This window comes from Oikopleura dioica, chromosome 1, assembly GCF_907165135.1.
Source record: "Oikopleura dioica chromosome 1, OKI2018_I68_1.0, whole genome shotgun sequence".
NCBI lineage: Eukaryota > Metazoa > Chordata > Appendicularia > Copelata > Oikopleuridae > Oikopleura > Oikopleura dioica.
The window spans coordinates 1,258,203-1,274,339 of NC_137291.1; the positions used below are offsets into that span (position 1 = coordinate 1,258,203).

Sequence of the window (16,137 nt, forward strand, 5' to 3'; positions counted from 1 at the left end):
TAAAGGTCTAAAGTTTTTGTTTCCAAAGTAAAATAAGGGTGTCACTATTTTAAATTTGGGAGAAAAGTCTGACAGAAAATGGCGATTCTTGATATCTACCACCTTAAATAGAAGGCTCATCAGAATCCAGCAAAACAGGAAGAATAAGCTGGCTAAAGTTATCAGCAATTGATTGAACCCCCTGATCGTTTTCAAGTCACGTCCACAGATTCTGCCATCGGCGGGAATTACTGAAATTGAGGACTCAGCTTTTTTTTAAGGATATAGCCTATGAAATTGAACTTTCATAGCGACTAAATGCGACGTCGGATCATTTTATTTCTTAAGCAATTCTATCTAAAAATGTGCGCAAAACTCGATTCTGGTACTTTTTTAAAAATTTTAATTTCAATTTTTCTCTGTAGAGCGTTTTGAAATCTTACGATCGTGATTTCTCGAAACTTTTACATTAAATCGCTAAAACCAAACCAGTGACTGTATTGACAGAATGCAAAACTAGAACATTGTGGCTGAAAAATTTTCAAACTCGGCCAAATTTTCATTCTAGTGTTTTCCTCTTTCTTGCTCTTGTTTTTCTTCCATGCGCGCTTTTTTTTGTTCAACCAATCAGAGCGCTCTTTAAAACGCGCACTTTCTCTCGGAAAAGAGGAGTCGAGAGATTGAGCACCCAGCGCAGCGCTTTTTACATTACTCACGCGCCGAGGAAGCCTCACGGAAATGGCTCTAAAATCGGTTTTTGTCGGGATAAGAGAAAACCGAACCCACAATTTTGTAGATAAGGGTCTAGAGTACCTTTCTATCGAAAAAACTCGACCGATTTAATGTAAAAATTTCGAGAAAACGCGATCGTAAGATTTCAAAACGCTCTACAGAGAAAAATTCGAATAAAAATTTTAAAAAAAGTACCAAAATCGAGTTCTGCGCACATTGTTAGATAGGATTGCTTTTGAAAATAAATGATCCGACGTCGCATTTAGGCGCTATGAAAGCTCAATTTCATAGGCTATATCCTTAACTTACCGTTTTCAACTGTATTTTTCAGAAGAAATAAACTTTTTTTTCCACAGAAGTTTTATATTTTTCAATTTTGTCAAAATTAAAAATAACTCCAAGCAAAAGCTGAAAAAAAAATAGATTTTTGGAAAAATGAACTCAGCAAGAAAAAGTTGAATTGATTAGAATTGTGGCCCCGCGGCGCCAAAAAACACTGAGGTTGACTGCATTCAAAATCTAGCCGCCTTGACTTATCTCCGCCGCGTCACGCGTTAATTTCTCAAGAAATGGGACATGAGTTCATCCAGTCGGTTTGTGACGCAGAGTACAAAGTAAATTTTCAAAGACGAAATTAATACAATAATAAATATATATTTCTTCGGACGTCATATTTTCGTCAATAAATAGGAAATCATCTGTAAACTTCTTTAGTCAGAACTTTCTGCTTTTTTTACGTTTTTCGCATTTTATTCGTAAGTTATTTTTTTAATTTTTGTCGTTTTAGATAAAATTGTATTTTTTATGGACAAAAAGAGACCTGTAACTCACTGTTTTGTTGGACGTAAACCCAAATAAAAATGAATTTTCGGATAACCAATAAGATTGCTGCATTTGGCTTCCCGGCCAATCAAAACCCTGATCCAGAAAATCACTTCCATTTATGCTTATACCCTTAAATTTTGCTTGTTGTCTCGCAGACATTCTTAAATTAATCCAAATTTCATCCTGTAATATCAATTTTATCCGCGCGATGCGAAAAAAAAGGCAAAAATAAGGGTTAACTTATTCGTAATTTTCAGCGAGTATTCTTGTGCCGGTTTCTAAAGAAGCTGGTTTGCTCGGTGATTAGGCAAAAGAGTCGACAGCAGCATCAATCGCGAGCCCCCCGGCACCGTCTGCTCCACTGTTAACTGCTTAGTTCAGGGGAATTGCAATTGGCGCTCAAGATACCAACTTATTCTCCCCGCTGAAGCCTGACTAGTTGACTTTTCTATCTTCGACACTGAACTTCAGAGTCATTCCAGAGAGCAGCTTCCAACTGTCAAGAATCGTTTTCAACAACTTCTTGAAAAATAATCTCAAAAAAAGAGAGAGATAACTGTAAGTTGGCTTAATTTTTAACCTTAGTACGATCTCGAAAATTTCATTTCCGAGCGAGTCTTAAGGGTACTACCTTCAATTTCACAGCTTAACTTGGTCATTTGGACAATCGAAGGTAGTACCCTTAAGTTCGTTTCCCTGAGAGTTGTTCAAATTCATTCGAATAAAACATGCTTATCAAGAGCCGGTCTTTATCAATGACACTCATACAGTCATCCTGTATTAGGCTTGATTCTCAAGTAAAGAGACAATAGAGTCGAGCGAACTGATAGATAGGTATTTTGGTAAGATAATCTCCAAAATAGCCAATCTAGGATATAAATTATATCATATTATGGAATAGACTAAGATAAGTCCATTTAGTATTAAATAGACTTGACTTGTTTCTAATGTTTTATGTAATAACAAATTACGACATTGACTTACAACTTGAGTACATAAAAAAAACCGCATGTGTCCGATGCGATTACAGTTTGTTGCCAAATTTCCGGAGTCCAAATTTCCGGACACTTTTCAGATTTTAAGGGGTTTTAGTGGGACACTAACAAATTGACGATGACCCAAATTTCCGGACTTTTTTTTCAAATTAAGGTGGTAGAAACAGCTTTTTTGAAAAAAGCCGATTTTTGAACAGCGCCCAAGCTCAGCCAACCTTAGATTTTTAAATTCTCTCTTCGATTTTAGTTAGATCTATCTTAGATCTAAGAGCATCTGGTTTTAAAATTATTTTTTGTTTCGCCAGTTTAGCGCTAGAGAGCGAAACATCGACGCATCTCGTCGAAAGTCCCGATTTTTGCCCATTTTCAAGCACAATTATCTCGAGTCATGTGATGAACCGAGAATTTCAAATTTCATTTTTAGATAGTTCAACCCTTTTTCTAGGAGCATCTATGATGGAAATTGCCTTTTTATAAAAATTGATAATGCAATCAAAGCGTTTGAAAATCGGAAGTCGAAAATCGCGAATTCGTGAAAATCAAGGAAGAAAAATTCCTTATTTTTTCCTTATTTTAGAATATATCTACTACAAAAAAAGTCTTTTCCTTAGTTCTTTAGATTTCAAAGCTTGTTTTGCTGTCCAAATCATTTGAAAAAAGTCAAAAAATCATAGCATGCATCAACACGCAACGCAGGATTTGATGAATTTCATTAACTAAAGTCGATTTTTTCTCGATTCTGATTGGCGAACGAAAAAAATTATAATGAAAAGATTTGTTGTGCATGAGCTAAGCTTTCGGAATCGACAAAGAAAAATTTGTAAATCCTACATTCAAAAAAGCTGTTTCTACCCCCTTAAGAAAAAAAATTGACGGTAGCTCATATTTTTTCTTCGAAATAAGGTACAAGAGGTTTAATACATCGACTTTCTTGTGTTTATCCTTGAGTTCTCCTATCAAACCCACTTTGTCGTCGTCTTTTTTGCGCTTAGACGACTTCTACACGGGTAAGTGACCATGTTTCGAAAAATTTTAAGGATGCTTGGTGGGACATTATTTTTTCATAGGAAGGCCAAATTTCCGGACATTTTTCGGAAATCTGGGGACAAAATTAGTCCGGAAATTTGGAAACATACTGTATAATTGTAATCTCTAGAAAATTCATCGTCAAACGCATCAACGGAAATTAAAAATGGGAGACTGAGCTCGGCCTTGCTATCTAGAGTCTAGATTCTAGAGTCTAGATAGTCTAGAACAAAGTCTAGATTCTAGACAAATATCTAGAGTCTAGACTTTGTTAAATCTAGACATTATTTGCTCTAGATTCCCAAAAATGGAGGTGCTCCAATTATCCAGTCTCGTTGTTTTGACCAAGCACATCTTTATTATTTTCAAGTAGAATGGGATCAATTTTGTTTTCGAACGCTTGTAGAATTTAATTGAATTTCTAGTTCACCAATGGAAGGCCTGCGAGTGAGCAAACTCTTCATTTACGATCCCGAAAAGCAGCATCATCAGGGCGTCTCTCCGCAAGGTAGCGATTCGGCCGACCATTATTATCGTTTTTATTATTGTACTTCTCTGGTCGCTAAGACTCACTTTGTATTTCTTCTTTTTTTGTTGCCGGCGGATTTTATGACAGGCGCTTTTAGATTTAGACAGAATTTTTATGAACACATCAATCTTTATTTTTGAAGCTTTTTCTCAATATTTTCGCTATTTTTATCATTTTGATACCCTTATTTATTTTTGCTCGTGCTAATTTTTATTTTTGAAGCGACACCCTTATTCTTGTTTCTTTTTATTTATTAATTTTCATAAAATTACTATCATAATTTTCAAAGTTTTGAATAAGGGTGTCACCAAAGAAAAAAATATTTCTTTTGAAAAAAAAAACGATTTTAGAGACTCATCCCCTTATTTTCCAGACTCTAAATTCTAAAGTTTTCAATAATTTTTAAGAAATTCCTTTTTCTATTTATTAATTTTTGGTTCGGAGGAAAATGTCAACATTCGTGTTGAGTGAAATAAGTTAATCACTGTCTGACAGATAAATTTTTGCCTCGGCAGGTCCCATAAAACAGAGAAACGCGCCCTGAACACTTGGCCGCATCCATTATTACCAAATTACAAATAACAACTCACAGAGAAATCCAAAGATCCTTTTCAACAGTGTTGGAAAAAACCCGCCCGCGAACCCCGCGGGGGCGGCGGGCGGGGGCTGCGGGCGCCCGCGCCCCCCGAACCCGCAAAAAATTTCGGATTTGGCCCCCGCGCCCGCCCGCGACCGCAAACAATTTCTGATTTGGCCCCCGCGCCCGCCCGCGCCCGTACAAAATTTTTTCAACCGCCCGGGGCCCCCGGGCGTTGTTATAATTCCCTTCCCTCGCCTTGAATTGAGCTTGACGGCCCAAATTTGGTGCCTTCGGGCCGTCTCAGCCCTGTTCCATGATTTTTGAATTTAAGGGGCTTGACGGCCCTTCGGGCCGTCTCAGCCCTGTTCCATGATTTTTGAATTTAAGGGGCTTGACGGCCCTTCGGGCCGTCTCAGCCCTGTTCCATGATTTTTGAATTTAAGGGGCTTGACGGCCCTTCGGGCCGTCTCAGCCCTGTTCCATGATTTTGAATTTAAGGGCTTGACGGCCCTTCGGGCCGTCTCAGCCCTGTTCCATGATTTTTGAATTTAAGGGGCTTGACGGCCCTTCGGGCCGTCTCAGCCCTGTTCCATGATTTTGAATTTAAGGGCTTGACGGCCCTTCGGGCCGTCTCAGCCCTGTTCCATGATTTTGAATTTAAGGGGCTTGACGGCCCTTCGGGCCGTCTCAGCCCTGTTCCATGATTTTGAATTTAAGGGGCTTGACGGCCCTTCGGGCCGTCTCAGCCCTGTTCCATGATTTTGAATTTAAGGGGCTTGACGGCCCTTCGGGCCGTCTCAGCCCTGTTCCATGATTTTGAATTTAAGGGCTTGACGGCCCTTCGGGCCGTCTCAGCCCTGTTCCATGATTTTGAATTTAAGGGGCTTGACGGCCCTTCGGGCCGTCTCAGCCCTGTTCCATGATTTTGAATTTAAGGGGCTTGACGGCCCTTCGGGCCGTCTCAGCCCTGTTCCATGATTTTGAATTTAAGGGGCTTGACGGCCCTTCGGGCCGTCTCAGCCCTGTTCCATGATTTTGAATTTAAGGGCTTGACGGCCCTTCGGGCCGTCTCAGCCCTGTTCCATGATTTTGAATTTAAGGGGCTTGACGGCCCTTCGGGCCGTCTCAGCCCTGTTCCATGATTTTGAATTTAAGGGGCTTGACGGCCCTTCGGGCCGTCTCAGCCCTGTTCCATGATTTTGAATTTAAGGGGCTTGACGGCCCTTCGGGCCGTCTCAGCCCTGTTCCATGATTTTGAATTTAAGGGGCTTGACGGCCCTTCGGGCCGTCTCAGCCCTGTTCCATGATTTTGAATTTAAGGGCTTGACGGCCCTTCGGGCCGTCTCAGCCCTGTTCCATGATTTTGAATTTAAGGGGCTTGACGGCCCTTCGGGCCGTCTCAGCCCTGTTCCATGATTTTGAATTTAAGGGGCTTGACGGCCCTTCGGGCCGTCTCAGCCCTGTTCCATGATTTTGAATTTAAGGGCTTGACGGCCCTTCGGGCCGTCTCAGCCCTGTTCCATGATTTTTGAATTTAAGGGCTTGACGGCCCTTCGGGCCGTCTCAGCCCTGTTCCATGATTTTGAATTTAAGGGCTTGACGGCCCTTCGGGCCGTCTCAGCCCTGTTCCATGATTTTGAATTTAAGGGGCTTGACGGCCCTTCGGGCCGTCTCAGCCCTGTTCCATGATTTTGAATTTAAGGGGCTTGACGGCCCTTCGGGCCGTCTCAGCCCTGTTCCATGATTTTGAATTTAAGGGCTTGACGGCCCTTCGGGCCGTCTCAGCCCTGTTCCATGATTTTGAATTTAAGGGGCTTGACGGCCCTTCGGGCCGTCTCAGCCCTGTTCCATGATTTTGAATTTAAGGGGCTTGACGGCCCTTCGGGCCGTCTCAGCCCTGTTCCATGATTTTGAATTTAAGGGGCTTGACGGCCCTTCGGGCCGTCTCAGCCCTGTTCCATGATTTTGAATTTAAGGGGCTTGACGGCCCTTCGGGCCGTCTCAGCCCTGTTCCATGATTTTTGAATTTAAGGGGCTTGACAATGGCTGGGAACTCTAAGTTGATCAATCTCAGTTTTGTCCCCAACCCCGCCCACACCCATCGTTTGAAAAATTCAAATTATCTTAGTTTATCACTCTATTATGGTTTTTATCAAAAATTATTTTTTTTATTTGCTGATTTCTGAACCCGCGGGGCTTGCGGGCGCGAGGGTTACGGACGCCCTCAACCCCCCGGGCGCCCGCGGGCGCGAAAATCTGCGGGGCCCCCGCCCGCGCCCGCCCGGCCCCGCACGAAATTTTTGAGTTGGCCCCCGCGCCCGCCCGGACCCGCAGGAAATTTAGGAATCGGCCCCCGCGCCCGCCCGCAACCGCGGAAAATTTTTAAATCGGCCCCCGCGCCCGCCTGCGCCCGCGGGAAATGTTGCGGGTTTTCCAACACTGCTTTTCAAGGTAATCTTTCCCGGAGATTTTAAGGACGATCCTCTATTCAATTTTTTCTTGGACGCCTTCGTCAAAATTTAAGAGGCAGAAGCGAAAATAAATGATTTTCTTGATCAGGGTTTTGATTGGCCGGCAAGCCAAACACAGCAATCTTATTGGTTATCTAAAAACATTTAAATTTTTTGTTTTAGTCCAATTTAGTCCGATTTTAAGGCCAAAAAAATTCGATTTTTCAACTTTGGAAACGCTTGTTCCATAATATTTTTTTAGGAACAGTTATGGAACGAAAACAAGAAATCGCGAAAACTGAGCCAGAAGAAACCCATTTCCCCAAAACAGAGCCGGTTTCAGGAAAATTGTTAGATTTGTTCACTCAAAATTCGAAGCTCGAGTAAACTTGTAATACCGTGCTAATTCGCGTGACATTTTTCTGTGGTCGATATTAAAAATCAGCGAAATTGAAAATGAGGTTTTCTAACACTTTCAAAAGACGAAGAATCACGAATTCAAGAAGATCAGCTGACCCCGATCGAAGCGTCGGAAATTATCCAGTCGCTGATTGAAAATCCTGGCGCAAATTTTGGCGCCACAGCGAAAAAGTTTTCTGTAAGGTAGGGTCGGCAAAAATATTTTTCCCTCGAATCGCTCTGAAAGTATCACCATCTGATTCGCGATGGTCAAAAACCTCTCTCAGCCAAAAATTACTCATATCCGACATCATCGTCGCCAGTGAGGTCGAAATTTTCAAAAATTGGGACTTTTTCAGGGGAAGACACTTCAAAAATTCAAATTCACTAGAAAACAGTCTTGTATTCTCAATCTGATATCAAAATATGAAAGAACAGGGTCAAAAATATATATCAGAAAAAGGAGAATATATTTGATCAGAATTAACCGTCCATTCCGTAGGTTTATTTTGTCACATGCTCATTATATTTTATTAAAGAGTTGCCTTTGGTTCAAAATATCTCCTTCAAACTTGTCCCATTCCAAATTCCGATATGTCCAGAAACCACGTTTTCAGGCCCCCAAAGCTGACTTTTAAATGACCATTAAAATAGTTTCCCACATCGGAGAGAAAACGAAGCATACCATGAGAATCAGCTCGTCGAGCTCTTTCTAAAGAGATATAAATCGTCAATGGGACAAGAGGTCAAATTTTTTTGCCGACCCTACTGTAAGGAAAGTTTTGACCTAGATCTTATCTTTTAGTAGAGCATAATGAGTTAACCTTGACGATAGTCTGTCAGTCAATTTACAATAGATAAGCCTTCTTTCGAGTAGAACTGGCGCTCAGACACCGGATGATCGGAACTTTTTCTTGCCAAGTTGACCGTCAACGAGATAAAATCGTAATTACGTCACATACTTGAGCTTAAGACTTGGCCCTTTATTCTAATGAGAAATATTCTTTTGGCTCAAAACTTCATAAAACAGATTTCATAAAACAGTGACTCACTCCATGGTCTACGACATCTACCAAGACTGGTGCAAACGAGTCAACTCCTCTGCCGGATCTACTGGTAATTTTCGAATCGAAAACATCCAGAAATTAAATTTTTAGTGAGCAACGAAGATAGCACAACAAGTTGTGATTTTCAACTCGTGGACGAGCACATTTTAAAGATCTTCGACGGCTCTTCTCAAGGTTCAGAATTTTCCCCCTTTCTTCGATTTGGAATTTCATGTTCTAGAGGAGTTGACAGCTCAATTCATCCGAAATCAAGCGATGAAAATAGCGAGCCATCTTGGTTTGAGCGATTTCAACGCCTCTTCAAACTGGCTTGCTCGATTTCTAGAGCGGCACAATCGATCCTCGGAATCGTTCCTCAACGAGTTGCGCCGGAAAAGGACTGGTTCTTCTCCTTTCCTCCTTCTTTTTCGGATCGAAAAGAACCTTGAAACAGAGAAAGCCCTTTGTCCGACTTTCCTTTGGCGAGAAACACATCATCTCGAAATTCATCATCGCGAATCCAAAACTTCCAGTTCGAGCCTACGCCGAGCACTTTTCGAGTCGATTGCGCACTTTCTTGCTCGTCATCCTTCTGTAACACTTGAAGAAACTGCCAGGTAAATTTTTGAAAACAAACAGCGATTAGATTTTGTTCAGATCTTTTCGAAGAAATGGGCAAAAAATGTGAATAGAACGCACATCGCCAGAATCAAGCAAAACTTCAAAACTGCCGAGCAGATTTTGCACGAAGACATGGTCGCTTCAATCACGGAAGATTATCATGAAAGCTCTTCAAGACCGACAATGGTTCCGCAATTCGTAAAGAAAAGCCAAAAACTTTCTTATCAAAAAAATTCCTAGAGCCACGAAAATGATGAGCGAAAATTGGGAGTTCCGCTGACCCACTGCCCAGTAATCAAGAAAAGAAAAAATTCGCTCTTACAAGCTGATCAACCGTCAACAGTGATCCAGACGATTTCAGACGACTCCGGAGATGAACAACAAAGACCAATCTTCAAATACGGACAGCCATATTCTCAAATGGTAAGATTTGGAAAAGAAAGTCTTCTTTATTCTTTCTTCTTTCTTTATTCTTGATTTCAGGTACAAACGAGCCCTCCAATCGACCAACAAGCGGCTCAAATACTTCGCTGTCCACAGTGTTCCATCATTCTCTCCTCTCCTGAAGAATTCTGGGGGCATCTACGCGAAAACCACTATTCAATCCTTTACTCAAACGCCTGCCAGCCTCTTCTTTCCCCGGATTCGAAAGGAATTTAAAACGAAATTCAAGGAAAAAGACAATCAAGAATATAGAAAAAAATCGCTGATAACTAACACAGAATTATTTACAATTATGCAAGCAACTGCCTAAATCACTTCACTTTTTTTCTGAATCAACGCTGCTATACCTAAATTTTTAAAATAAAAAAAATTGTAAAAGTCATTATTTTTGACTACATGCATGAAGATTCTATTGTGAGATAAAAAATGGGATAAAAAGAAGCATAAAATTGAACACAGTTCCGATTTGAGAACTCGTCGTTGTCTCCATCTGAATTTCAAACCGTCGCTCGGTGCATTTGTAATCGCGGATTTCCCCATCAATCACCACATTTTTACAAAACATGTCTTCGCCGCAAATGTTCGGGAAGCTATCACAAATCGATCCTTGAACGCAAATGTCTTCGACAAAAAACCAACCAGGCTGGTCACAGTGGCACTCGAAGCTTCCATCAGTGTTTTGGCAGCTGTTTCCGAGAGGACAAGGGTTGGAGTTTTCGCATTCGTTGATGTCTTTTACGAGTTTTTCTCTTTTATCTAAATTGGCTCGTTCCTGCCTTGGAGAAAACTCAGTCCTTGGCAATGTCCACTTTCGGATTTTTTAAATCCAGCTTTACATTCACAGGTATAACTAAAAACATCATCACCCCCCTTTTTCATTTCTCAAAAAATACCTGGCTGGTCCAGTAAACAAGCACTTTTCCGTCGCAAGATTGCATGGATCATTTTTGCATCGATTAATCGCGGAGCACGAGAATCCGTCTCCTTCGAAATTCGCGTTGCAAGTGCATTTTAGCGAGCTTGCTCCGTTTTGGCACTTTGCATCAGGGTGGCATTGGTCGGGATTAATAGCGCAAAAGTCGACAAAGTCGTCGATTTCGAGGGATTCTTCGACGGCTTCGATGATGATTTGCTCCATTTCGGCGAATTGATCCGCGATGCTTTCATGAGTTTTCATGATAAGATGCATCAAAAACTTATTTAGCCAAAATTCTTGATTTTTTAAAAACTCTGGTTATTGTGTTCCGAAATATTTCTTTTGTAAGCATTTGGATTGAATTTCATTTCTTCGTTTGATCTTGTCGGATAAACAGGCATCCAATCTTCGAGGGTGCCGGAAATGCCCTTCGTGAAGTAGTCGTAGGCTCTGATTGCCGAGGTAGATCCTTAAAACGATGCAAAAAAAAACGGATAAAAACGCTTACCAGCGACGTTGAAATAAAGCTGATCAATAGCAATTTCCGGCCTGTGAATAAAATCCACATAAGATTTCCCCAAATCTCTGACGAAGCCGAAAGTAAAGTCATTTGCCAAATCTCGATCGTAAAAAGTATAAAGAGAAGAAGGCTGTGACGTCCATTTTTGAAGTGGAGGATGTCGGGAAGACAAGGAATCGTGGTGGTAATCGATGTCGGTGAAAATGTGGACCTGTTTGATTGAATCGGGGTCCCAGTTGACGGCGGGATCTGTCATGGTGAAGATGATTCCGAGCAGCGGATCTAGAAATGATAATTAGACATTTTTCTGAGAAAAATGTGGAACCTTCTGGAGCATCACCGCCGCCATACATATCGTTTATCTTCGAAAAAGCTGAATCGAAAGAGCTTCCAAATGAGTACTTATCAACTTCTTTCAAAGCCAGTCCAGCCTGATAAACCTTGTTTGTCGACGATGTCATCTCATTTTGATTAAAAAATCGGTCGGCGAAGAATGTCATACCCATGCGAAACTCAAAATCGGCGTATTTGGGTCGTTTCTTTGAAGATTATTGAGAAATAGAACTTGATCCTTGAACGCTTTCTTTGCATCGTTTTGATATCCCGTGTAGGAGCCAGTTCCGTCGATGAGCCAGACAATGTCGATCTTTTTCTGCTCGCAGCGAAATCCGCCTTCAGTGTTGATACAGTCTCCCGGGTTCGAGCAAGTATTCAAATCAGGATCGACGCATTCGTTGACGTCCACACAGGCCGAATCTCTGAGTTCGAAACCGTCGGCGCAAATGCAGTTGAATCCGTCGATCGTTTCTTCGCATTTGTTCAACCCATGGCCGCAGGGAGGTGGGTTTTGGAGGCAGTCGTTTTTCGATGGACACGGGTACTTGAAGTTGATCTTGACAAGATCGGCGGCGGAGAATGGCTTGTGAAGATCAACAGGAGCGAGTTGACTTGGTCGGGAAGGGTGGTGGATGTTTGGCAAACCATCGCTGTCAAATTTCAGGCTCAATATATATATATATATATTATGGTATGATATATATTATATATCCCTGAGCTACTACTACATATGATCGATGAGACTTTTATTTCATGATTTTATCCTCAAGTAAAATTTCCATTTTAATCGTGATCGAATGATCTTATGGTTTCTCTAGTATAAAAAAATTGGATTTTTTTCTGATTGATTAAATTTAAATTCGTTTTGAGCCCTTATCAAGATACGCCGGGTGATGAAGAACTGAGTGGAAATCATAATCGACGTAGATTTCCTTTTCATCAAGAGGAAATTTGTAAAACTCCGTCGTTTTCGCAAATTTCTCCGTGACGCCCATGTGAAGATCTCTGTGATATCGGCTTGATTCGTGGGTGAAGCCCAAAATGTGCATGAAAAGATGAATAACTCCAGTTCCGTTGTTCATTTTTGGACAATCTGGCCTCATTTGCAGCGTCTGATTCCCTCGTTTTCCCAAAAAAGCAAGGCAAGGAAAATCCGGTTCCAAATTTTCGCCGATTTTGAACGCGTTTGGGAATGATTCCAACTCGGATTCGGAGATTTCCAAGAATTCAATGCAGGTGTTCTCCTTGAATTCTTGCGCCTGTTTTCTTACTTCTGCGATAGCAGAGTCGCCAAAAAAGATGTTTTCATATTCGTCGATGTACGCCGTCTCGTGGAAATTTTCCGAAAAACAAAATGGAACGATGTACTTTTTGTACTTTTCGTCCCAATGGTCATTCCAAAGAGGGATGTTTAGATGATCTAGAATTTGGCTGGGCAACCTGCTTGAAAATCTGAGTCAGGGTCCAGAAGGAGCCCGCGAAGGACCCTGAGTCAGGTTTTTAAGCAGGTTTCCGAGCCAAAAATCTGGAGTATCAGCGCAGATGACGTCACTTTTGAGCGCGGGAGGGATGGACCATCCGTTCAGCTCGAGAAATTTAGCTTGGCAGGGTTGAAAGAAAATGTCGTCATGGAGGACTGATGAAGGAAATTGAGCTTTGCTGGGCTTGAAAGTGACAACAATAAATAAGGTGGTCACAGAAAACTATACTAAAATTTCTCTACACTTTCTTCGATTTTTAGCCCTTCCTAAAGAAACAGCAAAAAGGAAATTTGTCGATCTCATCATTTTACTCTACTGACAATTTTGTCAAAAAGCTTAATTTATACCCCTCTGAAGACCACTTCAGCTCCTTTTCAATCGTAAATTGAGCGGCTGAAATCTGCATGAATTGCATGGTCAATGAATTTCATCAATAGAGCTGAGCATTTTACGAGAGCTCTTGAAATACTTATTATTTCGACCAAAATAATTAACAGTAATTTTATGTTTTCACTCGATTTTCCTTCGTGAGAAACGAACACATGGTCCTCCTTGATTCCAAAAAGCGATCATTTCAGAATAATTTAAAATGAAGATTTTTTTATCTTTCGCGAGTTCAATTTTCGCTCAGAACTGCGTTCGATATTTCGTTCCGGGCATAAAAACGACTGATGATTGTAGAGCGGTGTGTGATTTGTCAGAAATTTGCCACTGCTACTCGCTAGAGAAGTCCTATGGAAATTGCATTTTCAAGAACTCGGATTATACTGATGGATGTATTGGTAAGACAAGATGACGTAAAAAGAAGATTTTCTATATAATAAATTATTAAATATTTTTTTTTAATTTTAAATCTTAGAAACGCTGACTTGCAGAGAAGCAGATGCTCATTTCGACTCAGAATGCTTCTACAACGGTCCTGAAGATGGGCCAATCAAACCCGGCTGGATCGGAGTCTGGGAAAACACTTACATCACTGAAGGCGACGTTCCGAAATTCGAGGAAATTTCGGCGATCGACTCAAATTTGTTTGCAGAGTACATAGCTGTTCCGGTCGATTCAGTCGGAAAGTGCTTCGAAATTTGTCGACTTTCGTCAAGCTGCTCTTGCTACTCGTTTTTGAAGACTGGGGAGATGGAGACTGGACAGTGCTTTTTCAAAGAACAAATTCTAGAAGACCCGGAAAAGGGGTTCGAAGAAGGAAATTACATCGACGGAGCGGATTTTATCGAAAACGATGCGAGATTTATGTCCGGATGTGTCGATTTTCAGGAGCCCACAATTGGCCGAATTTCAGGTCGAAAAATCTTTCCTTTTCATTAAATAAAAAATCAAGGGGGTGATGTTTTCTGCTCACTGACAAGCCGACCATCAGATGTTTTTGAGAAGCTGATAAGTTATCTTGATTGGATGTTCTCTCACAATGTTACTTACCAAGAGATGGTCGACTGGGCCCTCAATTACTTCAAAAATGTCGCAAATGACCGCGTTTTTCTCATCGCTGCTTACAGGTTTGATCAAAAAGGGACCACTGTTCCGAATAATTTTCAGTACAAAAGATGGTGCCAACGCAATGGTGACAAAAAACTGCAGCTTGAATCCGGACGGAAAGTGTTTTCGGCAAATTTCTCCTGATGAGAGCCAGGAATTTCTCGTCATTGATGTCGAAATGAAGAAAACTGAGGCCTCGCCAGACTGGAGAGATATTATGTGGAAGATGAGATCTTCGGACAAGCATTTTTCCGATGAAAATGGCCTCCGAGTTGATCCAGGTAAAGCAACTTTTGAAGAACAAATTTTCAGTTTTCCAGGTTGTGAGTCGAGTCCGTTTTTCAATTCCTACTACGAAACAATCCGGGAAAAATCGACAGTCTACTCTGCTATCAGTTGGTGTGGAAGCTCGGTGAAAAATCACATGAGCGAATTCGCCATCGGTTTTACTCGTAAGACTTTTTCGTTATTTCCGCTTTTCCTTGATTTTTCAGCAAATTACTACACGATTTCGCCATATATCAACTACGACCGAAAATCTGCCAATTTCCAAACAGTTTCTTTTTCCACATGTTGCTGGTCATTATTTGTCAGTCCTTGAATAAAAACTTATAAAAAGAGGCAAAATTATTTTCTTTTTAACTTGAGAATCTCAAGGTTATCTCATTGTTGATCATTCTGACGAATGAACCGTGCAAATATACCGGTAAATGATATTTGTTTCTTGCACTTTCAATTTACAAAAGCTTTGAATCTATCAAAATCAGTTGTCTCTTGCGATTCCCGAAAATTGCCGATGTCGTCTTCAGAGTCCGACTATTCAGCGGAAGAGTTACTCGCTGATCCGGAAAAAATTTACCAGTCTTGTAGAGAATGCGGGTAGAAAACCATTTTTGGTAATTTTTAACTTTCAATTTTAAGTGACATGCCAAGATATTTTCATGAACATCTTATCGAATCATATTACCAAGAGTTCCGCAGACACGACATTTGCTCCGTTAAATTCTGCGATCCATGTTTTCAAGAAAAAAAGGCTTTGGGATGGGATTGTGATTCTTGCAGGAATTATTTGGACGATGATTCTATATCTCAATACGTAGAAGATCCAACATACCCAGCAAGAATGAAAAGAGGAGAGGTCAATGCTAAATTTTTAGCTGTTACCAGATCTAAAAACGCAGCAGAATCAAAAATTATTTCTTTGAATAGTGAAATCGCGAGGCAACGATCTGAGTTAGCGACACTCACGAAAAATTATAACATTTTACAAGATCTGTCCAAGAAGAATGAAAATCTGAAGACTCAGGCACAATCAACAAACCTTTCCTTGAGCACCGAAGTGAGAAGGCTAAGATCTGATATTGATGTTCTCAAAAAAGAGCAATCAACGCATCCAAGAGTTATCTACCAAGAATGAAAAAACTCAAAATGATGAGATATGTAAGCTTCGACAAGAAATCGACGCTCTCAGAGCAAAACAGAAAAAAGATGATGAGCAGAAGAATAAACTGAAATTTTTCGGGAAAGAATTCGAGGAACTGTCGAAGAAATTTACAAATTTTCTTGAATAAAAAATTGAACTCGTGATTTAATTGTTTAAATTCCGAAGAATAGCCTTTGGATAGCAATCAGCAATTAGCCTCGCAGTTAGTGAGCCATATCATTGCCTTGTGATCTACGCTTGTACGTCCAATATCTTCTCTGCCGATTGCGATCATAAAATCCTTTGAAACAGTCAATAATAGTAACTGAGCTAGAAATCAGATT

At 40.8% G+C, this 16,137-nt stretch overlaps 4 protein-coding genes and 1 long non-coding RNA gene across 5 annotated transcripts; 4 read left to right on the forward strand and 1 right to left on the reverse strand.

The window, feature by feature from the left end:
* The first annotated feature begins 1,029 nt into the window (after positions 1–1,029).
* Positions 1,030–7,459, forward strand: LOC145711242 (uncharacterized). The gene is made up of 3 exons (XR_014135138.1): positions 1,030–2,094; positions 3,983–4,065; positions 7,379–7,459. It is a non-coding gene; the product is annotated as an uncharacterized LOC145711242 (long non-coding RNA).
* A 143-nt stretch (positions 7,460–7,602) lies between these two features.
* LOC145705043 (uncharacterized) lies at positions 7,603–9,253 on the forward strand. Its single transcript, XM_081782494.1, has 5 exons — positions 7,603–7,719; positions 8,546–8,631; positions 8,673–8,756; positions 8,803–8,964; positions 9,219–9,253. The coding sequence occupies exons 2-5, from the start codon at positions 8,571–8,573 to the stop codon at positions 9,251–9,253; spliced, it is 342 nt and encodes a 113-aa protein (XP_081638620.1). The 5' UTR covers positions 7,603–7,719; positions 8,546–8,570.
* On the forward strand, positions 9,228–9,961 carry LOC145711186 (uncharacterized). Its single transcript, XM_081788917.1, has 3 exons — positions 9,228–9,380; positions 9,423–9,605; positions 9,666–9,961. Exons 1-3 carry the CDS (start codon positions 9,315–9,317, stop codon positions 9,840–9,842), a joined length of 426 nt encoding a protein of 141 aa, XP_081645043.1. The 5' UTR covers positions 9,228–9,314; the 3' UTR covers positions 9,843–9,961.
* LOC145705100 (thrombomodulin-like) lies at positions 9,917–10,764 on the reverse strand. The gene is made up of 4 exons (XM_081782556.1): positions 10,520–10,764; positions 10,403–10,476; positions 10,130–10,358; positions 9,917–9,932 (listed from the first exon to the last, which is right to left on the reverse strand). Exons 1-4 carry the CDS (start codon positions 10,762–10,764, stop codon positions 9,917–9,919), a joined length of 564 nt encoding a protein of 187 aa, XP_081638682.1.
* A 2,704-nt stretch (positions 10,765–13,468) lies between these two features.
* On the forward strand, positions 13,469–14,991 carry LOC145705166 (uncharacterized). The gene is made up of 6 exons (XM_081782625.1): positions 13,469–13,661; positions 13,739–14,176; positions 14,216–14,390; positions 14,431–14,651; positions 14,691–14,822; positions 14,865–14,991. Exons 1-6 carry the CDS (start codon positions 13,469–13,471, stop codon positions 14,969–14,971), a joined length of 1,266 nt encoding a protein of 421 aa, XP_081638751.1. The 3' UTR covers positions 14,972–14,991.
* Positions 14,992–16,137: the final 1,146 nt, after the last annotated feature.